General features: G+C 40.7%; 1 protein-coding gene across 1 annotated transcript; it reads right to left on the reverse strand.

Moving 5' to 3' along the window:
• Positions 1-27,386, reverse strand: adgra1a (adhesion G protein-coupled receptor A1a). The gene is made up of 7 exons (XM_085465422.1): positions 27,161-27,386; positions 26,508-26,746; positions 6,762-6,889; positions 5,337-5,460; positions 4,144-4,295; positions 1,784-1,879; positions 1-1,707 (listed from the first exon to the last, which is right to left on the reverse strand). Exons 2-7 carry the CDS (start codon positions 26,508-26,510, stop codon positions 225-227), a joined length of 1,986 nt encoding a protein of 661 aa, XP_085321548.1. The 5' UTR covers positions 26,511-26,746; positions 27,161-27,386; the 3' UTR covers positions 1-224.
• Between the last annotated feature and the right edge of the window lie 313 nt (positions 27,387-27,699).

The raw sequence follows: 27,699 nt of genomic DNA on the forward strand, positions 1-27,699 counted from the left end.
TGTGTGTGTGTGTGTGTGTGTGTGTGTGTGTGTGTGTGTGTGTGTGTGTGTGTGTTTATTCAGATCTGATTTTTGAAACAATAAAATGTTAACTTTGACATAAAGAGATCTGAAATGTTACTGGGATGTAAAAACTCAACCTGTGGTCTTAGGGCCTGGAAGGCAAAGGGACCCAAACAAAAAGTCATTTGCTGGAAGGTTTGACTGCTCCAAGGATTTCAAGACTATACGGTGGTTTCATTCTTCCAGGGGCCTGTCCGTATGTTTCCTGTGGCATCTGAACCAAACAGGCTATCTTCCTGCAGACTCCTGTTTCTACCAATGGGTCCCCGTCGGTTCACAGTGCCATGCTGCCGAGGTAGGGTGTTCCTTGGGAAACCTTTCTGTTCCAGCTCTAGACAGATCTTTTCTTTGTCTGCCGTCTTTGACATCCAGCTCAAATTGTCAGGGTCTTGTTCATACTGCAAGGTGACGGGATCAGCTCTCTCACAACAGTTTGTGCTGGAAGAGTCATCGACTGAGCAGTACATGTGCCACTGGCTGGTGTCGACCCCATGAGAAGGCATAAGAAGGCTGTGGCAGGAAGAGATACTGTCATGCATGTTGTGGGCATGACTGTGACAGGAAGCAACCGAGTCTTGCACACTGTGGCAGGAGGTCTGGCGTTCCAAGCTGTGACAGGACACTACAAGTTGGCTATCTAAATGAGGGCTGATGTACGGAAGCTGGAGATCTGGGTGTGGACTATTAGAAACCAGTGGTGAGGCTTCAATGTGGTGCACATTATGAGGACTGTCCAGGTGAGTACTGTGCACACTCCCATCCATACTGGTGGAAGTGATATGAGACCGGTAATCCTGGAAGCATTGGCGTGGACGGTTGAAAGAGCGTGTCTTTGTCCTATCAGCAATGCAACTCTGCAGGGGAAGAGCTGGATGAGGGAGCTCATCAGGAAGTGACTGTGGACGTGGTGAAGGCATTTGGTCAGCATGAGGTGAGATGGGGGAAGGGCTAACAGGAGTCATTACAGCCACACAGCATGGACCTGTGTGATTTAATGTTGGGCTTTGGGGAGGTGGTGTTGTTCTGTGGTGAGAACTCTGAATAGGGTAAGGAGAAAGCATCTGCTGCTTCACTGAGAGTGGGGAATTCAAATGGCAGTGTGGCTGATGGACTTCCTGCCTCTGGCTCTGTCCTTCTCCAGGCCCATCCTCTGTCTTTGATCTAGATGGGCAACAAGCCCACCAACGGTGCCACACGTCATCACGCTTAGCACAGTGCTGGATGAGAAGGAAGAGTCCCAGAGTGACACAAAAAGCACCATAGAGACAACTGAATATCATGTCCAGGAAATGTCCCAGTGAAACAGCCAATGCTCCCAAAGTCCAGGTAGCCAGGAACAGGAAGAGGGTGAAGACTGTGGCCCGGAGTTGAGATTTAAAAGAGTGCTCATTGGCCAGAACTGACACGCCAGCAGCAAAGGGCTGGCAGTCCCCAGCAGACCCAGTGTCCGTGTGGCAGTGATGGTGCGACTCATTTGATGACAGCTGTTGCTGCTCTTCACTTAAAACCCACAGCTCATACTTCCTTTCTGGGTGGCGCTTCAGCTGGACGTAAGTCCACAAGAAGTACACACACATGACTAAGACCAGAAGACTCATGGGCGCATAGAAACCACCCAGACTTGGTTCCCATGCCATCCAGCAACTAAAAAAATGAAAAAAGAAAGTTTTTTTTTTAATGTTCTATATTTAACAACAAATAATAATCTGAGTATACTTACTACAGTGCATCATCTCTGCTGCCATAGTTATCCATACCAAATGCTGCTGTAACTCCAACTATTATGATAGGGATTCCATCACTTACAAGATAAAATCTGAAAAAAATTTCACCATGAAGAATTAGAGCTTGTTTTAACATATGGCATAGAAACTGAACATTTCTCACTCACTATGTGTTAACAGACCTCTCTGCATTAAATCGCACTTGTTATTACAGTTTTTTACAGATGCTAGGACACATGTCTCAATACTTAGGTCACTTTTGCAAAACTCCTCACACAGTGAGCACAACAGAAGTCTATGTGGGCTAAACTGAGGACCAGTTATCATTGTTTTGGCACAAAATGCATTCAATGACTACATCTCTCAAATTTCATGAATTATCTTCTCACTCAGACACAACAACTGCCAAAAATCTTTGTACGTACAGGACATTTTGCATGTGCTTACATACTGTTTTCAAAACTGTTAAACTTATGGCCAAAACAATAACACAATGCAAAACTTAAAAAGACAGCAAAATCCAACAGCAATATTTTATTGAAACATATTTTAAATCTAAAAATGCAGTTTAACCAGCCACAGCTGATTCTCATTGTAGATGAACATCTACACAGGTGTTACTCCTTCAATTTTTCAACTCCTTCAATTCTGGCAGCCAGGAGATTCTTTCCTAGGTGTGTTGCCCTAGATGACATAAGATGTGATGTGGATGAGAACCTGTGGCCAAATGGAGGAGACCGAGTAGATTAGCATTACTATTGTATGTGTATCAGTGGATGGTGTGTATACAAATTCTTGTATTTTGGGATTACTTAGTGCAAAAAAATAAAAATACATAAACAAATATTAACGAATTCTGCATGATGTCTGATTCATTCCAGTAACATATATTGAAATTATAAACAGAGATGTGTCCTTGTTTTACACAAGAAAACACTGTGTAATGCTACATGTTGTTAGTGTTTTTAGGTCATTGTTTTGTGGGTGACAAAGTGTGTTTGTCGGCTGTCAACCTTTGCTAGTGTTCTGGAAGAATGAGTTTATTTGAGACCTGAATGAAGTGTTTTGGTAGTTGTAGTGCATTTTGAATGTGAAATGAGCTGCTTTGCCAAGCTGACGGTCAGTTAGGAGGATTGTGTGAAGAGTTTTGCAAAAGTGACCTAAGTATTGAGAAATGTGTCCTAGCGTCTGTAAAAAACTGTAACCTCTGGTTCTCTTCCACAGCATGTCTTTCATCCTGTCTTCCTTCTCTCACCCCAACCGGTCGCAGCAGATGGCCCCGCCCCTCCCTGAGCCTGGTTCTGCTGGAGGTTTCTTCCTGTTAAAAAGGAGTTTTTCCTTCCCACTGTCGCCAAAGTGCTTGCTCATAGGGGGTCATATTGATTGTTGATGATTGTTGGGTTTTTCTCTGCATGTATTATTGTAGGATCAACAATATTTGCACTTTGAGGCCACTATTGTTGTGATTTAGTGCTGTATGAATAAAACTGAAGTGAATTGAATATGTATATGTATTCAGAGCAAGAGAGAGAGAGAAATTATATATGTTTATAATTGTGTGTGTGTGTGTGTGTGTGTGTGTGTGTGTGTGTGTGTGTGTGTGTCTGGGCCTGGCACACACACACACACACACACACACACACACACACACACACACACACACACACACACACACACAGGCCATTCACTCATTCATACCCACCCACTAACAAAGTCACAGATGCACACATATCGATCCCCTCTCCATAGTGCAGGCGAGCATGTCACATATGTGACACGAGCACCTAACTGCTGGACAAAACCCTCAATGTCTGAGGTGCAGTAAATTGAGGGGTAGAAAATATCATTTTCAAATATTCTGTGCTGCTGGTATCCTCAAATACTGTGTGAAGCTAGATACCACTAACAACTAGAGCTTATTTAATTTTTATTTATTTTTTTTATTTTAATCAGGTCAAAATTTCAAGAAAAATTTCAAGAAATTTTTTGAATAATGTATCAAGTGAAAGAGAGCTTTTTTCAATACGACACCCTGTGATGTCACAGCGATGCCATAACAGGCAGCATGTTGTAATAAAAACATCATAAGACATAGAAGTTTTAGTAAAGCCTTTGCCCTTTGGGGGAGTTGCACTCTCTGAGTGCTCTTGCTGTCAACAGTATTCTCAAATATGGAAGAGCAGATAAGAAGCAATTGACTCAACACTGTAAAAATTAGTAATTAGCTATGATAAAAGTCAGAAAAATATAAAAGTGAGAAAATGACCCAAGGACAGTCATGATTCATTCACATACTGATGACTGATGAACACTGCTCAGCCCTGCTTGTACCCGCAGGCACCTGTTTACAGCTTACCTGAGGATGGCTGGTTTGGTACGAGTCTGGGAAGCCCTATTCCTCTCCTGTGCCTGAAGTGGGTCTTTGGAAACATCTTTACAGATGTTTCTAGCAGTGAAGGTCAGCCACAGCATGGTAGACAGAGAAGCATAGTGGAGCACAATGCCAACCTAACACAGGTTGAAATAGACATCATAAAAATTGAGTGAACTGGAGTAAGTTTAAGAGTGTAGTTGGGAATCATCATAGAACAAAAATGCACTCTATTAGGTGTTCAATATGCTGCACACTGAACAGTTCCAATGTCTAAGGACTGAATAAATTAAAAGCTCCAAAAGCGTGCACTGAGCTTCAGTCATATTGTGATTATAATTAATTCATGATTCACTTTGGTGATAAAACAGCAAAACGGTGCAGAAGCAGAACCTTTGAAGGTTCATGAAAACATATGATCTAAAAATAACTTTGTTTATGTGTGTGTGCCGTTAAATGGGAGGCATTGTTATATCAGCTACAATCTTTTAAATTATGCTACTTATTCAAAAAAAGTTACATTCATATTGAATGTAAAAAATATTCAGTACCAGAGGTGGAACTATAAAGCCGCCCTTTTATTGTATCTTTCAACCATAAAAGTTTTGGAGAGATGATCGTAACACTTGGCAAGCTACAGCCAATGTGTCTATTTTTCCATAAAACCATCCCTGAGGTTTATAGAACAGGTGTGCCTTCCTATCAGCTCCAAGTACAGTAACGCAAAAACCAGTACAATTATTTTCATTACATCCACGTTATACAGAAGAGCATCTCTGAACACAGGAGATTTACATTACGGCTGTGTAGCCAAGAAGTCTGCAGCAACTGTGTATTGCTGACATGTCTATGGAGACCAATATTTCTGAGGAATAATTACAGTACTTTGTGAAATCATGAAGAATTAAGGAAGTTCCCAGGGTAAAATGGGGATCCAAGCCAGTGCTAGCAATGTGTACCTAATAAAGTGAAGTGTTTACATTTAACCTGACTTTAACCGACTAGAGGGCTTTTCATGTTATACTCAGTCACACAATTTGGAAGCCAGTCTAATATAAAATAACCAATATCTTCAGATTCAAAAAAATAATAAAAGCTAACATTCTTTTAAGAGTTAAGTGCCCTTAACAGAACTTTGAAACATCACCACAGTAAGAAACCAAGAACACAACACTTACAATCTGACACACAAAAGGTAAGTTGATTTGATTGATTCCACCAGCAAAAATACCAAATGTCAGTCCTGTGTGAAAGAGGAAGTTGAGGAGTGTGTGCCAGCCATTCCTGCTGATTCTGATCACACTGTAAACAAGGAGAAAATTTAAACATCAGAAAGATAGTGTCTTAGCTTAAATTAGGTAGAAGGTTGTGGGAATGAACACAGGAGTCACACTGTCACCTTTGGACTATAATTTAGAAGTATTAAAGTATTAAATCCACATATAAAAGAATATGTTAACTAAGGCTTCAGTCTCACAGGTCTGAAGACCGGTCAGTGAGCACCACATAACATCTGGTCAATAGGGAAAAATGTATTTTCTTCTTTGCTGACTGTCATTAGGAGAAATCAATCACAAAACATTGTACTAAACAGCACCTTTTCATTGCTTTGGCTGCTTGCAGACTGCATCAAAGACCATTTGATATCTCAAGTTCTCAGTTTTATTAGTAAATCTGGTCCTTCAACATTCTGTACCAGCACAAAACCCTCTTTAGGTATTAAGAGACTGTACTGTTGGGATTTATTGTGTTAAAGATGAACTGAATGGTGTCAGTTAGAGGTTTTTTTTTATGTATTTATTTTTTGACCTGGGACAAAATTTGGGGAGGAAAAAATAACATGTGCATAATATTATAAGTAAACACATGCAATAGTAAGAAACAACATAAAAAGTTTTTTGATTTTTTGATATTGGTAACTGACCTGGGACATGACATTTTAAGTAATTTAGCGCTTTAGTGCTAAAAAAAAAAAAAAGAAAAGAAAAAAGAAAAATCAGTAATTATTGTAATGAATAAATTTTTTTGACACATATAATTGCTTTCTATGGTAGAAAAATGTTAATTGTGTAACACAAGCTTTTAGAATTAGGTAATGGCACATGTTTATATAAAATAAAGTCATTTCTGTCATGAGGACAGAACCAAATGCACCAAATACTAGTTTTATAAACCAAACGTGTTTGTAATAAATTTCTCCTTTGTAACAGGATGGGCTGTGCAGTTCATTCATAAAATAACTCAATATCTCTAAAAGTCCCTATCAATTTCTAACGGAAAAATCCAGCCTTGTATCAGAGCAGATGGATTGTCCTTCAGCTTCAGCTCCTTGATCTTAATTAATATGCTGTTTTTGCAGAGCAACACAAAAGTTTTGGGAGGTTTAAATTGAAGTGGACAGTTCTACTTTGTACTTGAAACCTGTCTGCTTCTGCACATTCATTCTGGATGAAGGTGGGTGTTTTTAACAGACACAAGATGAGGATAAAGAAACATTATGAGATATACAGACACCTTTATGATATAAAGTCACAACATACATATAGGCATGTGAATATTTTGTGCAATGAAAAGTGTGAAATTATCTTGTAATAAGGTCTCACCTGTGGTGGACAATGTAAGTCATGATGGAGACAAGCAGACAGAGCAGCATAACTGCGGTGCAGGCATACACCACTGGATGTAGGTAATCCCCGGGGTATGGGGGGAAGGATAGCACTCTCTTTAGATCCTGAAAAAGAAGTGCACAATCTATGTTTTGTCAAAGATGGCAAAAAAAGTTAAATTGCTTCTGTTTTGCACATACTAAGTGAGAGTGACGTTACATAAAAAGTATCCTTTGAATAGGAAGGTGCTGAATGTTTTATTCAGTATCACCCCATTCAGCATATTAAAGGACCTTGAAGAAAAAGGATCTTCTACAACAGTCTTTCTCAAACGGTGGTGTCATGGTCCTGGGTCGTGTGACCCAGTGTTGAGTTTTATGTATCTTTTGTATTCATTTATGCTTTAGCTTAGTTTGTCTAGTTAATTTCTAGGGTGCTGTTTAGCCCTTTGTTTCTTAGTTGTTTATGTCATCTCCCCCTGTACTAAGTCTCCCTGGTTCATGCGTCATGTCTGCGTGGTTATGTTTAGTTCATGTCATGTCTAATCTCCATGTTTCCTGTTTTACTTTGAAAGTCTGTATTCAATGTCAGTGTATTTAGTTTCACCTCTCCTGTCCTGTCGTTAGGTTCATGTGTGTCAGCTGTGCTCCATGTGTGGCCACTTCCCCTGATGTGATCCTGATCATCCCTCATGTGTATTTAGTCTCTGTGTTTCATGCAGTCTGTGTCGCGTCATCTGTGTTTCCCACCCTCCATGTTTTCATGCCCAGTCTTTCGTATTCTTAGCCATAGCTTTCTGAGTCTTCATAGTTTATCAGTATCCGTTCCCCAGTTTAGTTTAGTTCAGTTTAGTCACGGTATTTCTGCTTTGTTTGAGACCTGTCTTCAGCCATAATAAAGGCTCGCTTTCAGTTTAAGTTACTTCGGTCTACTCTCTTGTGTTCGCACCTGGGTTCACCACACGCACCACCGCACGGTCTGTCTCCTCAGATCGTGACAGTACGACACAACCAGTATGGACCCAGCAACACAGAGAAGAGAGATTATTCAGACAGTGGAAGCGCTATGCTGTAAGTGGATGCAGCGTTCTGGGGAGGAGGATACGGAGGAGTTACTCCACCCATTGCAGGTGAGCGTCACTGTGTTTCCCTGGTTATGGGAGGCGTTACCCCCCCTGATTTCTGATTACCTCCGCACCATCCTCCAAACCCCGTCCTCAGCAGCAGCCGCTGTGTCACCACCGTCCCGCTGTCACGCAACTTCCCCATCGCCGTTTCCACAGTCTTGGGGCTCCGAGGCGATTAGGGTTGGCTCACTGAGCTGCCTCCATCAATTCCATCATGCACAAGCTGCTCACCCTCACCATTCCGTTCGGACTTCGCTTCTCCAGCCTCATTTCTGGTGAGGATGTGGTCGGAGGATGAGGAGCCAGCCGTCACAGCTATCAATGTCGCATTAACAGCCGCTGCTAGGAAAAAGTGGCGCCCTCGTCGCCGACGCACGTCGGCACAGCCAGAGCCTGGAGTATCGTCAGAGCAGTTGCCTGGGCTGGAACCGCTGGCCGAAGCTGTCTCTGAGTCCGTGTCTGCAGTGTTTTGTGGCTCTGAGGAAATGTCCCCAGAGATCACTGTTCGGGACGTCGCTGAACGGGAGCAGGTGGTTCTCGCGGAGCTGGAGGAGAAGCTCTGACATGCTCATAGTCGGGGGCTGACCCGTACAGCGACCTTGAGTGTTTTGCAAGGCGCTTTTAAATAAAATGTATTATTATTGTATTCTAATGCACTATGTGGCCATGTGACTAGAAAAGCGCTATATAAACGGTAGATAATTTCCTAATTTCCTTCGGGATTAATAAAGTATTCTGATTCTGATAATATAAATGGTAGATGTAGGTCACAAGTTGCCTTAACCTGCAACCTGTGCAAGCTAAAATCTGATTCTGCTCTTCCCCCCTCCTCCCTCACCCTCTGTTTAGCCGAACTAAATTCATGGTTCTCTTCTAATTTTCTCAAACTCAATAGTAATAAATCCGAGCTTCTCTTGGTAGGTACTAAATCAACATTATCCAGAACCAACAGTTTCTCTGTTACTATCAATAACTTACTATTATCGTTTCTTCCTCTGTGAAAAGCTTGGGTGCTATCCTTGACAGTACTCTATCTTTCAATTCACACATTAATAATGTTACTCGGTCTGCATATTTTCAATTGCACAACATTAATCGTCTCCGTCCTTTTCTCACCCCACATGCCGCTGCCATTCTTGTCCATAGCCTTGTTACTTCCTGGATTGATTATTGTAATTCACTTCTTTTTGGTCTTACTCAAAAATCCATCCACAAGCTCCAACGCATCCAGAACTCTGCTGCCCGCATTATCACCAGGACCCCTTCTGTCCACCACATCACCTGCAGCAGCTTCATTGGCTCCCAGTCAAATATCGCATCAATTTCAAAATATTCTTGTACACATTTAAGGCTATTCATCATCTCTCTCCTCCATATCTCTCTGATCTGGTTCAGATCACCACCCCATCTCGATGTCTTAGATCAGGAGTCCCCAATCCCAGTCCACAAGGGCCGGTGTCCCTGCAGGTTTTAGATCTCACCCTGGGTCAACACACCTGAATCACATGATTAGTTCATTACCAGGTCTCTGGAGAACTTCAGGACATGTTGAGGAGGTCATTTATCCATCTGAATCAGCTGTGATGGATCAAGGACACATCTAAAAACAGCAACTACAACTAAACAAAGTAATTGAAATCAGGGCCAATCACTTTGAAAATAAACTCTGGGTTTACTAACTCTGAGATCTGCAACAAGTTTCCTGTTCCTGATGAGCTTATCAGAGTAAGTTCAAAACAATATAACAAGGAGCAAAGGTTCAAAAAACTGTTCCAGGGGACTACTCGGCCACAGGGAGAGACTCTGAGGTTCTGAAGCCAGCAGCAGCGACGGTGGAGCTCAGGGGGCTGCCCGCGTGGACAGCAATGGAGATGGTGGAAGTCAGGGGGCTGGCTGCGTGACCACCGTTTGCAGCTTGGCTGAAGGCTGGTGGCGGAGGAATCCTGGTGCGGACGAAGCAGGACCAGACGGCATAGAGACCTTTGGCTGGAACAAACCAGGCTCGGGCTCAGGCAGAACAGAGACCTCTTTTTTTTTTTTTAATTCCCACTAAACTCATCAAGGTCTGATGTTCTTTCAGATTGATTTTGAGGTGGATGTTGTCAACCATTTAAAAAATGACATTTCTGGTTCCCACTACTTGGTATTAACTAATGCTGACAATTGGCATATCAATTTGTCAAGCACTCTCATCAGGACTGAGGTTAACCTCACACACTGAGGTTAATTATGGAGTTCCACAGGGTTCAGTGCTAGGACCAATTCTGTTTACATTATACATGCTTCCCTTAGGCAGCATCATTAGAAGACATAGCATACATTTTCACTGCTATGCAGATGACACCCAGCTCTATCTGTCCATGAAGCCAGATAACACACACCAATTAGTTAAACTGCAGGAATGTCTTAAAGACATAAAGACCTGGATGGCCGCTAACTTTCTGCTTCTTAATTCAGATAAAACTGAGGTTATTGTACTCGGCCCTGAAAATCTTAGAAATATGGTATCTAATCAGATTCTTACTCTGGATGGCATTACCTTGGCCTCCAGTAACGCTGTGAGGAACCTTGGAGTCATTTTTGACCAGGACATGTCCTTCAACGCACATATTAAACAAATATGTAAGACTGCTTTCTTCCATTTGCGCAACATCTCTAAAATTAGAAATATCCTGTCTCAGAGTGACGCTGAAAAACTAGTTCATGCATTTATTACTTCCAGGCTGGACTACTGTAATTCATTATTATCAGGATGTCCAAAAAACTCACTGAAAAGCCTTCAGCTAATCCAAAATGCTGCAGCAAGAGTCCTGACAGGGACTAGAAAGAGAGAGCATATTTCTCCTGTTTTGGCTTCCCTTCATTGGCTTCCTGTTAAATCCAGAATTGAATTCAAAATCCTGCTCCTCACATACAAGGTCTTAAATAATCAGGCCCCATCTTATCTTAATGACCTTGTAGTACCATATCACCCTATTAGAGCGCTCCGCTCTCGCTCTGCAGGCCTACTTGTTGTTCCTAGAGTATTTAAAAGTAGAATGGGAGGCAGAGCCTTCAGTTTTCAGGCCCCTCTTCTGTGGAACCAGCTTCCAGTTTGGATTCGGGAGACAGACACTATCTCTACTTTTAAGATTAGGCTTAAAACTTTCCTTTTTTCTAAAGCATATAGTTAGGGCTGGACCAGGTGACCCTGAATCCTCCCTTTGTTATGCTGCAATAGATGTAGGCTGCCGGGGGATTCCCATGATGCATTGAGTTTTTCCTTTCCAGTCACCTTTCTCACTCACTATGTATTAATAGACCTCTCTGCATTGAATCATATCTGTTATTAACCTCTGTCTCTCTTCCACAGCATGTCTTTATCCTGTCTTCCTTCTCTCACCCCAACCGGTCGCAGCAGATGGCCGCCCCTCCCTGAGCCTGGTTCTGCCGGAGGTTTCTTCCTGTTAAAAGGGAGTTTTTCCTTCCCACTGTTGCCAAAGTGCTTGCTCATAGGGGGTCATATGATTGTTGGGTTTTTCTCTGTATCTATGAAGCGCCTTGAGGCGACTTTTGTTGTGATTTGGCGCTATATAAATAAAATTGAATTGAATTGAATTGAATTGACTGTGAAGTTTGGGAGAGATTGGACAAGGTGTCTTTGACTTACAGTGGCTTGCAAAAGTATTCGGCCCCCTTGAACTTTCCCACATTTTGTCACATTACAGCCACAAACATGAATCAATGTTATTGGAATTCCACGTGAAAGACCAACACAAAGTGGTGCACACGTGAGAAGTGGAACAAAATCATACATGACTCCAATCATTTTTTACAAATAAATAACTGCAAAGTGGGGTGTGCGTAATTATTCAGCCCCCATTGGTCTGAGTGCAGTCAGTCACTCATAGACGTTGCCTGATGAGTGCTAATGACTAAATAGAGTGCACCTGTGTGTAATCTAACGTCAGTACAAATACAGCTGCTCTGTGACGGCCTCAGAGGTTGTCTAAGCGAATACTGGGAGCAACAACACCATGAAGTCCAAAGAACACAGCAGACAGGTCAGGGATAAAGTTATTGAGAAATTTAAAGCAGGCTTAGGCTACAAAAAGATTTCCCAAGCCTTGAACATCCACGGAGCACTGTTCAAGCCATCATTCAGAAATGGAAGGAGTATGGCACAACTGTAAACCTACCAAGACAAGGCCGTCCACCTAAACTCACAGGCCGAACAAGGAGAGCGCTGATCAGAAATGCAGCCAAGAGGCCCATGGTGACTCTGGACGAGCTGCAGAGATCTACAGCTCAGGTGGGGGAATCTGTCCATAGGACAACTATTAGTTGTGCACTGCACAAAGTTGGCCTTTATGGAAGACTGGCAAGAAGAAAGCCATTGTTAACAGAAAACCATGGAGCCAAATACAGGGCAATCTTGGAAGAAAGATTGCAAAAGTCTAAAAAAGACTTGAGACTGGGGCGGAGGTTCACCTTCCAGCAGGATAATGACCCTAAACATAAAGCCAGAGCAACAATGGAATGGTTTAAAACAAAACATATCCATGTGTTAGAATGGCCCAGTCAAAGTCCAGATCTAAATCCAATCGAGAATCTGTGGCAAGATCTGAAAACTGCTGTTCACAAACGCTGTCCATCTAATCTGACTGAGCTGGAGCTGTTTCAAAGAAGAATGGGCAAAGATTTCAGTCTGTAGATGTGCAAAGCTGGTAGAGACAGACCCTAAAAGACTGGCAGCTGTAACTGCAGCAAAAGGTGGTTCTACAAAGTGTTGACTCAGGGGGCTGAATAATTACACACACCCCACTTTTCAGTTATTTATTTGTAAAACATGTTTGGAATCATGAATGATTTTCGTTCCACTTCTCACGTGTGCACCACTTTGTGTTGGTCTTTCACGTGGAATTCCAATAAAATTGATTCACGTTTGTGGCTGTAATGTGACAAAATGTGGAAAAGTTCAAGGGGCCGAATACTTTTGCAAGCCACTATGTAGAAATTTCCTGCTTCATGGTGAAAAATCTAAATTCACTATGTTGCCAGGTTCACACCGTTTGGTGAAAACTCACAGTTTTGAAGATAAAGTAAGAACAACTCCTTCAGGATTCAGAAATTTAAGGTTGCTCGGATCAGCCACCTTGAAACTATACCTCAAAGTGTAAAATATGTAATTCCGTTTTCCTGCTAGGTCACACTGTGTGTAAATATTCCAACCGAAATGTGTTCTGGGGCGGAACATTATCACAATTGAGAAAATCCGTAGGAGGAGTTTGCAAAAGTATAACATCTGGTAAATGGTCAAATCTGCACCAAAATGTCATTTTCAATTCAAAACATCTGCCTTCCTCACTGATTTATGGCATCATTCAAAGATCTGTGCATCTTGGGAAGTTATAGGCGTGTGCCAAACTTTATACATGTATGCGAAACACAGCATTCAGACTCATCTTTTGCAGTTGCTTGCCCAGCTCCAGTCATTGTTAACAGGAGCTTGATACGCCCACAAAACATAGAGTATCTGCAGCTTCGTATGGGACCGAAATAAGCACAGAGTGACAATAGCGGACTAGCTAACTGTGACCACAAGGATATTAATTGACAGGTGATGAGCTTCATGACAGCATTGTCTGAGATGAAAGGAGGGAGATCACTTTACTTTGGCCCTGCTTGTCCTGACAGAAGCAAGGAAACTGACTGAGAGAATTATTGTCCACAAAGTCAGAGTTAGAAATATTGAGACTATAAGACTAATTTGAGTCTTTCAAATAAATAACATCATTTACATGGAATAGACTGTCTTACCCATCATTCTTCTAACAGCTCAATTAACTCATATCTGTGAAAAAGGACCTTCTGCAGATCAAAATTTTTTATAAAAGATTAAAAATGATTGATTGATTCGACACGATTAATATTCATCAATAATGAAAATTTTGTATGTTTAACTGCTTAAAGAATTTGAGGTGTGTGACCTCTGTAGAGCTGGTTTCAATACTAAGTAAATCCAGAGTCAAGCTGTGAACATTAATTAGTCTTTAATTTAATGCTAATTCTTTTAGCCTGACCAAAACTAATTAAAAACGATTCTGTGAGTTCTAGTTTGTTTATTATTTTTTGATTCAATAAGATGTGAAACAACTATAAGTCTCTAAGTCATTGCACAGCTCCTTGCTGTAGCTGCAGTGCTGCCTGACTGCACTGACATCACTACCTTAAAATAACTCAGTGAACATCATGAAACATGTACAACATGGCAACAGTATCTTTTGAAAAATGAAAACGAATTAACACAAAGACATTATTTTTTCATCAATAGCAAACTGCACTTTTATTCATGTCACGTTCATGGTACATAACTATGTGCTGGTCTGTTAGGATGACAAGGCCACTCTGACTGCGTGCTTCACTGACGCAACATTGCAAATAGAGCAGAGTAAATATGAATAACTTAATAGGAAGCAAGCTCAAAACAGCCAGGCTTTCTTTGCCTCGGCGATACTGTCAACCCTAAAAGCCCATTCACAGAGAACAGGTATTACAATGATGCTTGGCAACTTTCTTTGTTAACCCATGCTCTCCGCTTCAGACTCTGTGCATGCTCACATAAATGTGTCATTTAGCACATCATTTGACTCCTTTTCCACATAAAATGGGTGTGTCATACTGCAGCCACAGACATGAGAGGAACAGGTGATAGAGATAGAATATGATAAATAAAACAATAAAAAGCAACACTGGTGCTGCAAGTAAGAAATAACTTGGTCTTGGTTATGTCTTTTCAGCATAACTTGATGATGTAGCCATCTTTAAAAAGGAAATCAACTTTGTGTCATTGAAAACTCTGACTTTAAACTGAGTGTAAATAAAAACAGAGTGCAATGATTTGATAAACTAATAAACTCATACTTTATTCACCATAGAAATAGAAATCATATCAAATGTTTACTGTTTGAATTTGAGGGCAGCAGCACATCTCTGAAAACAGTCGGGACAGAGCCATGTTTTCCAAGCAACATCCACCAAAAAAAGTTGGATCACAGGTTTGTCATCAAATATATATTTTATTACAGTGTCTGCTATCATGAATTAGTTGAGTTTATCATTAGATGATAAATTAGAATTTATCATTATCGTTAAATGAAGCTTGAATCCTAATTTTATTTTAAATTCATTATTTGATTTAAATAAGTATTAATTATTTAGCTGTAACCTGAAAGGGACAAAACGTCAGTGACAGAAAGTGAAAAAATCTGGAGAAACAGTTTAGATGCAGTTACAGATGGACCTCTGACATTAGTTACCCAGATAGCAACACTTTCCCTCAACTCTGTTTTTTATTAAATAAAAAAACTGTTTCCTACTGCTCATTTCATTTTTTCTACAATTCCAGTAATCATAATAATAAAGAAATAAAAAATAATGAGAAATAATGAAAAATTCCATAATTTCTGCCATTATTGGTTAAAAATGTTTACGTATATAATGTTCCCATTGTACGTGTTACACACTGAAGGACGACAGGGTTCATTCAGGTGCACATGAAGATTTATTGCGCTGAAACACAGCAAAACAATTCAGTGTTACTGGCGGCTTCCATTGTAATAACTGGCCTGCGTTACTTTTGTGGCATTACGTGTAATGGCCACGTATTAATCAGCCCTTAACACACAGAGAAAATGACCAGTAACAATAGACAACATAACATGTACTGGCTGGTCTATCTCCTATAACTTTAACTGAAACCAGCTAATAGTTTCCTTTCACCTTACTGATGGGACAACACGGTTACAGAGATTAATGCAGGAGGCTAACATGACTTAGCTAACGCACAAATGTTACTAGCCTTACCCACAGATAACGTGAAACAACTCCTTTATTCGCTCACATTAAACACCATATAAACAAGAATTACACTCCAAACATGTTAAATAAGCATCAACTTTACATAAATGTATGTAGTTCTCGTATATTGCTCTCACCTGAAACACAGCAAAACAATTCAGTGTTACTGGCGGCTTCCATTGTAATAACTGGCCTGCGTTACTTTTGTGAAGGATTATTTTGCCAGTTACCCGTTTGGCTGAGCCGCCACTGCCACCTACTGGCGAAACTAAATATCGCCCTAACATCACATCAGGTGGGAGCAAATGAGCTTTTCGCTCTGTGTTATGATGCAAACTATTGTCACAACAAATAGCAAAAAATGATGATGGGGGGTGGGCACGAACACATAAGGAACACATCTGAGACTTGTTCTTAATGCGCAAAATACTCAGGGCGCCACATACGCATTTATAATTATATTTAATATTAGCTTTCAATGGTAGATAATGGCTTCCTGACAACCACAGGAAAAGGTGAATATATTACAAATGTCTCAACTTTCAGAGATTTTGGATACTTCAGTACAGTTTTGGATCTGGATATGATCCGGTCTGAATCTGTATCTTGCTGTGCAAGTGGCCAACGACACAGTTTGCTGATTACAGAGCCTATAGATCAACCTTCACACTTTACACATCTTCAACCTACACAAAGCAAAGTAATGTCACTTGGTGTTCGCTCGCTCTGCGGTAGAGTATCACTTCCTGTTCCTGCTCAAACACAGTGGTGTTTCTGAGTAGCTTATTTGCTTAGCAATTTAATTAACAACTTTTAAATACATTCTTCTTTCATAGTATAATCTTCACGTGCTTCATCCGAAGCACACTTTCTGTGTACTCACTACCTAATTTATAGCCAAAGTATTCACTCACTGTCTCTGTACTGTTTCGCTAGCTTAGCTTATCTCGTAGCCGACTCGTTAGCACCATGGCTACACCTGTCCCTCCTGCACTTTCTTGCTCATTGTGTCAGATGTTTAGTTACTCCTCGGCCTCCTTTAGCAGTAATGATATCTGTAACAAATGTAGCATATTTACAGCGCTGGAGGCCAGGATTACTGAATTGGAGACTCGGCTTCGCACCCTTCGTTCACCCGTAGCTAGCCAGGCCCCTGTAACTGGTGCAGCCGAAGATAGCGTAGGCCCCGCTAGCTGTTCCCCGGCAGACCCCAAGCAGCTGGGGAAAGAGGGCGGCTGGGTCACGGTGAGGAGGAAGCATAGTCCTAAACAGAAGCCCCAGGTACACCACCAACCCGTTCATGTGTCTAACCGTTTTTCCCCACTCGGCGACACACCCGCCGGGGGTCAAACTCTGGTAATTGGTGATTCTGTTCTCAGACATGTGAAGCTAGAGACACCGGCAACCATAGTCAATTGTCTTCCAGGGGCCAGAGCAGGCGACATTGAAGGAAATTTAAAACTGCTGGCTAAGGGTAAACGTAAATTCAGTAAGATCATAATTCACGTCGGCAGTAATGACACCCGGTTACGCCAATCGGAGGTCACTAAAATCAATATTGAATCGGTGTGCAACTTTGCCAAAACAATGTCGGACTCTGTAGTTTTCTCTGGTCCCCTCCCCAATCAGACCAGGAGTGACATGTTTAGCCGCATGTTCTCCTTAAATTGCTGGCTGTCTGAGTGGTGTCCCAGAAACGATGTGGGCTTCATAGATAATTGGCAAACCTTCTGGAGGAAACCTGGTCTTGTTAGGAGAGACGGCATCCATCCCACTTTGGATGGAGCAGCTCTCATTTCTAGAAATATGGACAAATTTATTAAACCCCCCAAAATATGACTATCCAGAGTTGGGACCAGGAAGCAGAGTTGCAGTCTTACACGCCTCTCTGCAGCTTCTCTCCTCCTGCTACCCCCCCAAAAACCCATCTCCATAGAGACTGTGTCAGCTTCCAAAAAGACAAATAACAAACTAAAAACCAGCAACAAACAACTTAAACATAAACAATTACAAAGAAAGAACAATACAGTATCCACATCTGAACCAAAGAGTAAAACAGTGAAATGTGGATTATTAAATATTAGGTCTCTCTCCTCCAAGTCTCTGTTAGTACATGACTTAATAATTGATCAACAAATTGATTTACTCTGCCTTACAGAAACCTGGTTGCAGCAGGATGATTATGTTAGTTTAAATGAATCAACACCCCCGAGTCATTCTAACTACCAGAAATCTTGAAGCACAGGCCGAGGGGGAGGTGTGGCAGCAATTTTTCACACCAGCCTATTAATTAATGAAAGACCAAGACAGACTTTTAATTCATTTGAAAGCCTGATGCTTAGCCTCGTCCACCCCAGCTGTAAAATTCAGAAACCAGTCTTACTTGTTATCATCTATCGTCCACCTGGGCCTTACACAGAGTTTCTGTCTGATTTCTCAGACTTTATATCTAATTTAGTTCTCAGCTCAGATAAAATAATTATTGTGGGTGATTTTAACATCCATGTAGACGCTAAAAATGACAGCCTCAACATGGCATTTAATCTGTTATTAGACTCAATTGGTTTCTCTCAAAATGTAAAAGAACCCACCCACCACTTTAATCACACTCTAGATCTTGTTTTAACATATGGCATAGAAACTGAACATTTAACAGTGTTTCCTGAAAACCCTCTCCTGTCTGATCATTTCCTGATAACATTTACATTTACAATAATTGATTACACAGCGGTGGAGAGTAGACTTTATCAAAGTAGATGTCTTTCTGAAAGCGCTGTAACTAAGTTTAAGAATATAATCCACCCACTGTTATCATCTTCAATGCCCTGTACCAACATAGAGCAGAGCAGCTATCTGAACGCTACCCCAACAGAAGTCGATTATCTTGTTAATAATTTCACCTCCTCACTACGTACGACTCTGGATACTGTAGCTCCTGTGAAAACTAAGGCCTCTAATCAGAAGTACCTGACTCCGTGGTATAATTCTCAAACACGTAGCCTAAAGCAGATGACTCGTAAGCTGGAGAGGAAATGGCGTGTCACAAATTTAGAGGATCATCATTTAGCCTGGAGAAATAGTTTGCTGCTTTATAAGAAAGCCCTCCGCAAAGCCAGAACATCTTACTATTCATCACTGATTGAAGAAAATAAGAACAACCCCAGGTTTCTCTTCAGCTCTGTAGCCAGGCTGACAAACAGTCAGAGCTCTTTTGAGCCAACAATCCCTTTAACGTTAACTAGTAATGACTTCATGAACTTCTTCACAAATAAAATTTTAATCATTAGAGAAAAAATTACCAGTAATCATCCCACAGATGTAATATTATCTACAGCTACTCTTAGTACCATTCATGTTAAGTTAGACTCTTTTTCTCCAATTGATCTTTCTGAGTTAACTTCAATAATTACTTCCTCCAAGCCATCAACGTGTCTTTTAGACCCCATTCCTACAAAACTGCTCAAAGAAGTCCTGCCATTAATTAATTCTTCGATCTTAAATATGATCAACCTATCTCTAATGATCGGCTATGTACCACAGGCCTTCAAGCTGGCTGTAGTTAAACCTTTACTCAAAAAGCATCTCTAGACCCAGCAGTCTTAGCTAATTATAGGCCAATCTCCAACCTTCCTTTCATATCAAAAATCCTTGAAAGAGTAGTTGTCAAACAGCTAACAGATCATCTGCAGAGGAATGGTTTATTTGAAGAGTTTCAGTCAGGTTTCAGAGCTCATCACAGCACAGAAACAGCTTTAGTGAAGGTTACAAATCATCTTCTTATGGCCTCTGACAGTGGACTCATCTCTGTGCTTGTCCTGCTAGACCTCAGTGCAGCGTTCAATACTGTCGACCATAATATCCTATTAGAGCGATTAGAACATGCTGTAGGTATTACAGGTACTGTGCTGCAGTGGTTTGTATCATATCTATCTAATAGACTCTAGTTTGTTCATGTAAATGGAGAGTCCTCTTCACACACTGAGGTTAATTATGGAGTTCCACAGGGTTCAGTGCTAGGACCAATTCTGTTTACATTATACATGCTTCCCTTAGGCAGCATCATTAGAAGACATAGCATACATTTTCACTGCTTTGCAGATGACACCCAGCTCTATCTGTCCATGAAGCCAGATAACACACACCAATTAGTTAAACTGCAGGAATGTCTTAAAGACATAAAGACCTGGATGGCCGCTAACTTTCTGCTTCTTAATTCAGATAAAACTGAGGTTATTGTACTCGGCCCTGAAAAGCCTAGAAATATGGTATCTAACCAGATTCCTACTCTGGATGGCATTACATTGGCCTCCAGTAACGCTGTGAGGAACCTTGGAGTCATTTTTGACCAGGACATGTCCTTCAATGCACATATTAAACAAATATGTAAGACTGCGTTCTTCCATTTGCGCAACATCTCTAAAATTAGAAATATCCTGTCTCAGAGTGACGCTGAAAAACTAGTTCATGCATTTATTACTTCCAGGCTGGACTACTGTAATTCATTATTATCAGGATGTCCAAAAAACTCACTGAAAAGCCTTCAGCTAATCCAAAATGCTGCAGCAAGAGTCCTGACAGGGACTAGAAAGAGAGAGCAGATTTCTCCTGTTTTGGCTTCCCTTCATTGGCTTCCTGTTAAATCCAGAATTCAAAATCCTGCTCCTCACATACAAGGTCTTAAATAATCAGGCCCCATCTTATCGTAATGACCTTGTAGTACCATATCACCCTATTAGAGCACTTCGCTCTTGCTCTGCAGGCCTACTTGTTGTTCCTAGAGTATTTAAAGGTAGAATGGGAGGCAGAGCCTTCAGTTTTCAGGCCCCTCTTCTGTGGAACCAGCTTCCAGTTTGGATTCGGGAGACAGACACTATCTCTACTTTCAAGATTAGGCTTCAAACTTTCCTTTTTGCTAAAGCATATAGTTAGGGCTGGACCAGGTGACCCTGAATCCTCCCTTAGTTATGCTGCAATAGACATAGGCTGCCGGGGGATTCCCATGATGCATTGAGTTTTTCCTTTCCAGTCACCTTTCTCACTCACTATGTATTAACAGACCTCTCTGCATTGAATCATATCTGTTATTAACCTCTGTCTCTCTTCCACAGCATGTCTTTATCCTGTCTTCCTTCTCTCACCCCAACCGGTCGCAGCAGATGGCCCCGCCCCTCCCTGAGCCTGGTTCTGCCGGAGGTTTCTTCCTGTTAAAAGGGAGTTTTTCCTTCCCACTGTTGCCAAAGTGCTTGCTCATAGGGGGTCATATGATTGTTGGGTTTTTCTCTGTATCTATGAAGCGCCTTGAGGCGACTTATGTTGTGATTTGGCGCTATATAAATAAAATTGAATTGAATTGAATTGAATTGTAAATCGAGGATTTGAGTTTTTGCAAAAATGTAAACTGTTGGGAATAAATATAATATTAATATAATATAATATATTTTATACCATCCAGAGAGCACATATACATCCAGAGAGTACATTTAACAAACAAGGTCTATAATTCTCTGCTGTGTCTGTCTGTGTGTAGTGAGAGAGTGGAGTTTCTTGCACGTGACTGCATGCCTCAGGATGTTTATGGCTGCTTAAGGCCTGGACTGAATTGTTCACTGTGCCTCACACAGCCTGGTGAGAGATATGAGGAGCAGTGGTACAGAGTGAAAAAGATAAACTAACTGTGTAGTGTTTAATTCGGGGCACTGCATTTTCTATGATTGAGATTTAATTCCTGGAGGAACAAAAGAAGGTGCATTTCCCCTTGATAGGTCTAGTGACAGCAGGTGGAAAGACCTGGGCAGATTTGTGGACGATTGTAACAGAGCTCGCAATTGGAGAGTCACGGAGTGACACTTAAGTCTGAGTTCAGACCAAGAAAGTATCAGAAACTAATTAATAACTAATTAAAGCCAGGAGCAGTGAATGCAACTCTGCATGCTACGGCACCTGAGGTTCTAATTCCCAAACAATATTGTTTCATGAGGAACTCCTGTGAGTTATCTGTTGATTTTTCTTAACAGTAGGTTGATTTTATCAGTGAGGTTTGGGTTGTTTTCTTCCTCTATGAGAGAGAGAGAGACGGTTTTATGCTTGGACTTGTCTGGAACTGGCCCTAGTATTTGTTATTTTATTATTATTTTATGGTTTACTTTTGTTTTTGCTTTTGTTACAGTGCACTGAGATAAGAAATCTGACAGGTGTGACCCACCGGTGTGCAAAGTGCTTTTCCATGATAATAATGGGCTTTGGAGAAATTCACTTATATGGGACACTGACCACATTAGATGGTAAGTCCTAAGTCTAAAAGGATTGCAGCGAGTCAATCCAGTCCAAAATGATAAAGAATTGTTTTCCTTTTAAAAATTATGACATCATCTTGCTGTTGATGGAGACTGGAATAGGTTGGTTGCACGTGAGACTCCACTATCAGCAATATCTGGTATGGATGTGTGTGAATGAATGCGTGTGACTGGACTGTGATGGAGTGACGATGTGGACTAAAGTTTTGACTGACTTGATACTGAGAGACTGCACCTACCGTAGGATTAGTAAATGCTGACAAACAATTCACCCAGCCGGTAAGAAAAGGGAGGATGCTTTGTTTTGTTTTGCAGGAGCAGGAGGATAAGAGGGACCAGAGGGGGAGACTGTAGCTTCACATGAGAGTGTGGAGCTGCAGACTTAACCCTTTGGCTGCCAATTTTGAGTTACTGATGTTTGCATTAGGAAAATTGTGTTTTATCGGCTGTGTTTTGATTACGGAATCACATTATTGTTGGGAATGCCAAATGCTACAGTGGAGAAAACCTTTGATATCACTTATGACTGGAATATGTTACTATTGACCATAGTGGGCCACTGTAAAAAGTCAATTAAATTTTATAGAGGAAAATAGCCAGAACCAAAACAATATTTATGAATAGCAAGGGGGAATGGTAGATTTGTCACATTCAAAATAGAGTTATGTAATAACAAACACTGGTCCACGTGACTGAGGTCTTTTCCTGTTAAAATAGTCAATTATTAAAAGTAGAATGCAACCGACAGGGGCATGTGCTAGGATGTGGTACTGCAAAAAGAACAGAAGCAAAATAAAGAAAAGCCATTGTGTTGAACTTTGTTCAATTCAAATTAAAGTGTGCCATTACACTCAGTGAATCAACATGAAATCAAAATATATGCAAAATTTGTATGAAGCACGTGACTAATAACTGTTTTGTCCTGAGCTTTTGTTTCCCATAGCACCCACGTGGCCACACCATCAGTTTTTCGCCGCCAAAGGAGGGTAATGTCAAATGGTCGAGGGAGGAATATCATCGAAAAGTGGGAAAGGTAAGCCCCGATGGGGTGATAACACCATAAATGTCACCTATGGTCAAACTCCTAAACTGTGACACCAAGCATGAAATTCTCCAAAATTTAGAGACAGAGAGGAGTTCTAGATAAACATAATTTAGCAAACCCCATAGGGATTGATGAGTTGAATCTATAATATTTTGAAATAACATGTGGACCGTGTTGATTATGCTTGCTTCCAATGTGAAGAGATTGGCATTCACCTTTATCTACTAAAACGCTGTCAAACCTAAAATGAGGACGTGGGCCCAGCGAGTGAATCTAACTTTAATGTCACAACTAACGCTAGAACAACCAATGACCTGGAGGATGTTTGGAGATGAGTGTGTTAACACTGAGATTTTCTCACAATATCTACAGAAAGACATTCACAGAACTGACAAACAACATTACAGTTCCTGCATGGTAGACGAGAAATCTAAAGTCCTCATAAAATCTGACACAAACACTGCAAAATCTCCAGTGTTAAATTGACACTAGAAAGTGTCTATATGTGTCCACTCTTTTGAGTGTTAAATTAATACTTTTGACAGTGTTATATTTCTAACAGTAACCTAGTCAATGTTAACGATTAACAATGACTAACACTGAGCAGTGCTGATTTTCTAACCCAACTGCAAATATGACCTGCAAAAAAATGCTAATCATGTCATAATCTCACTATGTGTACATGGAGGTCTTAGTTGAGCCATTAGCATGTTAGCATGCTGTTGGCAAGTTTAAACAATATTTTAGTCCAAAGAAGTTCTGTTTGATTGTCTTGTAATTGATGTGCAGTTTTCTGGGATCTGGACAGTGAATCTGGACAATAAGAAATGTGATGAGTGCAATCAGTCAAAATGATATCTGTATCATCGTTTAATCTGATTGATTAAAAAACGCATTTCGCATTTAGATTACTTCAGACCAACAAATATACTGGTGTTATTTAAACCAAGCTAAGATCACTTAGTCCTGGAGGAGCAAGGAATGTGGAGGAGGCTTTGAAAAAGTGACTCACAGACAGTAAGCGATGTGCATGTCCTGGGCAGGCTTAGCACACGTCTCTGTTAGGAGGAAAAACATGGCTCCAAACATTTAAACCATCTATGTTCTTTCACTGGAATACACTCCTGCATTTGTATAATTCAAACTGAAAAGTCCTTTAGAAACAGAAATCAAAAGCTAATTTGGCCCCATCTTCACGACAGTGTCAACTCGCTCTCTCTTTGCCTTCCAAACCTTTATATTTTTGAGACACTGTCATGATTCCTCTTCTCATCTTTCTTCCTCTGTCTCTCGCTCTCTCTCGCTCTCTCTCTCTCTCAGACAGCATGCTCTCTCATTACGCGCCACTGAACAACCCATCTATTAGACAGCGCATGACTGATAAAATCCTTTGCAGATCCCATAATATGAAAAAATGCACACACAGGCATGCACACACAGCAGCAGTAGAGCTCTGCATAACACTCCACTTGTCTCGGATGACCAACTAGACACTGTGCCATTACATAAGATATTGCAATTTAGCTTTTTTTTTTGCCTTTGTGCATGTAAAAACAAAATTTTTCAGGGTGTCAGAGTCAAGTGTTTTTTTTAGGAAAGATACAAAACATTCATCTGGATAAGATAACTAATGTTTTCTTATTACTTGGATTTTGCATACTGCTGTTCACATATGTAACATGTACAAGCTAAATCCAGCATTCATGACAGTTTGTCATTTGAGTGTATTAGACTAAGTTAGTGTTGGGGATTAATCAAACTTTGAGGGCATTAGCTTTTGTTTCCTCTCTGTCTCGTTGTTTCTGATTAGCCCCAGCTGTGTTTCCCTCCTGTTTCCTGTCCCTGTGTGTATTTAGTTCTTCTCCTCCGTGTGTTGTTGGCCCATCTGCCTGTCTTCTCTTGTGTTTCCAAGTTTCAGGTTTTCCAGTCTTTGTGTTTTCCTTGATATATCTGGTGTTTAGGTGTTTCTGCTTTTGTTTTGTTAGTTTAGTTTACCTCAGTCTTCCCTTGCCTTTTGTTTATAGTTGTGTGTAGCCCTAAATAAAGGCTTGTTTTTTGTTAATATTCACATCCATCTCTCTCATCTCCACACACAGGTCATCTTTACCTCTGAGAATCTCTTCCCTGTCTAATATGTGTTTCTTAACTTAACCATGTTACTGACCTGCTCCAATTCATCTATTTAGTTGCAGAATTTTCCACAATATTTCTTTTTTAGTATAGCTTATTTTTCCAGCCTCTTTTTGCAACAATCTGTGAATAGACTTAAGTTCACACAGTCAGTTACAGAGTAACAGACTGGGTGAACCTAACAGACTCTGTGATACCAAAACCTAGAGTTTTTCTCTGACCTCCCACCCTCCATCCCTCCCTCCTGCTACACCTGAACCTTTGACTGACACTTGGATTCATTTCCTCATTCATAAAGCCCCCAATTTCAATTACTTTTATATTTTGCGTACTTGACGTGAACATTTTTACAGTCACCAGTGTAAAAGGACTGCAGACAGCAATAACATCACAGATTTATAATCAGCTCTGAATTACATTTATAGTCCACGCATTGACATTGTGGACAACAGCACTGCCAGTGCAAACATTTACTGTATGTTACACACTGATCAATGATCAGTCATTTGTCGAAAAAGGTGTGTCACAGTTGGAGCTGGGGGTTGATGTGACTATTTGAGTGAAGACGAGGGTGAAATAACTTTAGAACTCTGACATTGAACTAAATGTGTTTTAAATGATGTTTTAAATGCAGCCTGCAGACAGTCAGTTTCTGAACATTTTATGTTAAAATGTGTTCACAGATTGAGGTTCAGTCACTTAATGTCAAACAACATTCTGAAAGATAACATGTTGGAAATTCAGAGTGTGACTCTTGACATATTTTCCACTGAAAATCACCCAAATCAGTCTCAATGGGTCAACCCAGAAAATATGACAGGCCCTGTAACAGCTCAGTGTCCATACCCACTTGCATCCGGTTTCTGTTTCACGTTAGGGAATGGTAGGCAGAGTACCAAACTACTGTATGAGGCAGAGTCCCTTTTTGAAAACTTAAAAACATATTGTTTAGCCTTTTTAAAAAGTACAAGGAGATTCAGTGCATGCTTAGTTACATTCTTATTGTACTGTATAGTGTGTGATAGTTCTGTTAGTGATATAAAATGGAAATATGCATGTTCAAGATGATATTACATTAGTAAATTTACTTGCTTCATTTTTCAGTGTACTCATATTCAGTAAATAAAATAGCTTGTTTATTATTAATGCATTTAAAGGATTTTTTTTCTGCATCTGACATAAACACATGATCTTGCTTAATCAGAGTATGTTTACACACTGATTAACCTATACAGTATACAGTGTACGTGTTGCACGTGCTTTGTGGTAACCTGAACCTGAAAAAAATACAAACTAAAAAACAAACTTACCATTGGCTACGTTGGTGCGTTAAATTGCGAAGATCTGGTCTCATCTTCCCGCTATCCTGCTCCCTCCATATCCATGTAGAAGATCGATGTGCAAACAGTGAGGTGAGTTTGCTGTAATCCAGGTGTAGTTAAGGGTGTTACGATTACTGGAATTTCTCAAGCCGGCTCCTCCTTCAGCTCGGCGGACGCTCCTGGCACAGCGCTGCCCTGCAGCGGCATCGTTCACGTCAAGATTCCATCTGCGAGGCGGAGCAGATCAGAGACAAGATTCATCTGCCTTTACATCTTTTTGTAACCACGAATGTTGGCGGTGAGATATAAGACGATCATGAAAACAGTTGTTTTAAAAAAAAATGTAATGATTATTTAAATAAATAATGATGAATCTTAAAGCAGCAATGGCACTGGCGGCACATATTATAAAGAGGCACCAATACAGCGTCCTAATGTTTTCTTCTGCCTAAAAACGTGGCGATTACAATGACGGGACTGTACGTGTTTGCGTGCATGTGTGCTCATGCTGTGATTATTCATACACAATTTATTTGTTACCACAGCCGAAGCCTTCCATGCGCAAAAAAAACAAAAACAAAAAACAGATAAGATGTAATATTTGAGGTGGTTATTTGATGAAAAGAAAATACCGGGTTTACCTGCAGTATTATCTTCTCCGCTGAGCTGGGCAGAATCGAGACCCTCCACAATCCAGGTCAGTGAAGATAGCGGTTCGGCTCCATTCGCCTGCAACGATGCGCCGCATGTGACGTGGAGAGCCTAGGCGGGGAAGAGCCGGTGAAAAAACAAAAGTGCAGGCGGAGGAAGACGTTATGGTGTTATCATCCTTAAACTCATAATCAACAGCTTCCGATACAGCTATGGTAACGTATCGGAAGCACCAATATTTAGAACAACGCAGGCACTGCCTCAGCTTCTGTTTTCGTGTTCCTCATAGTTTGCTTTGTTCTTTAGTCTTTCTCTCTGCACTGTCTGCTTGCTTTGGATGATTCCAAGTCTTTTAATTCATCTACACTCTTGGATGTGTTAAAACACTACATAGTGTGTTAAATTTTAACATGTGCTGCATCTGCTCAGGGACAATGCATGTTGTGTCAGTTTTTCATGTGTCTGCTCTTTTAACTTTCATCTCTTTTGTGGGATTAGATTAAATCAAATCAATTTATTTATATAGCAC

The sequence above is a fragment of the Copadichromis virginalis genome, linkage group LG8, assembly GCF_057382275.1.
Source record: "Copadichromis virginalis isolate Kocher_CV1m ecotype Utaka linkage group LG8, C_Virginalis_male_GT1.1, whole genome shotgun sequence".
Lineage (NCBI taxonomy): Eukaryota > Metazoa > Chordata > Actinopteri > Cichliformes > Cichlidae > Copadichromis > Copadichromis virginalis.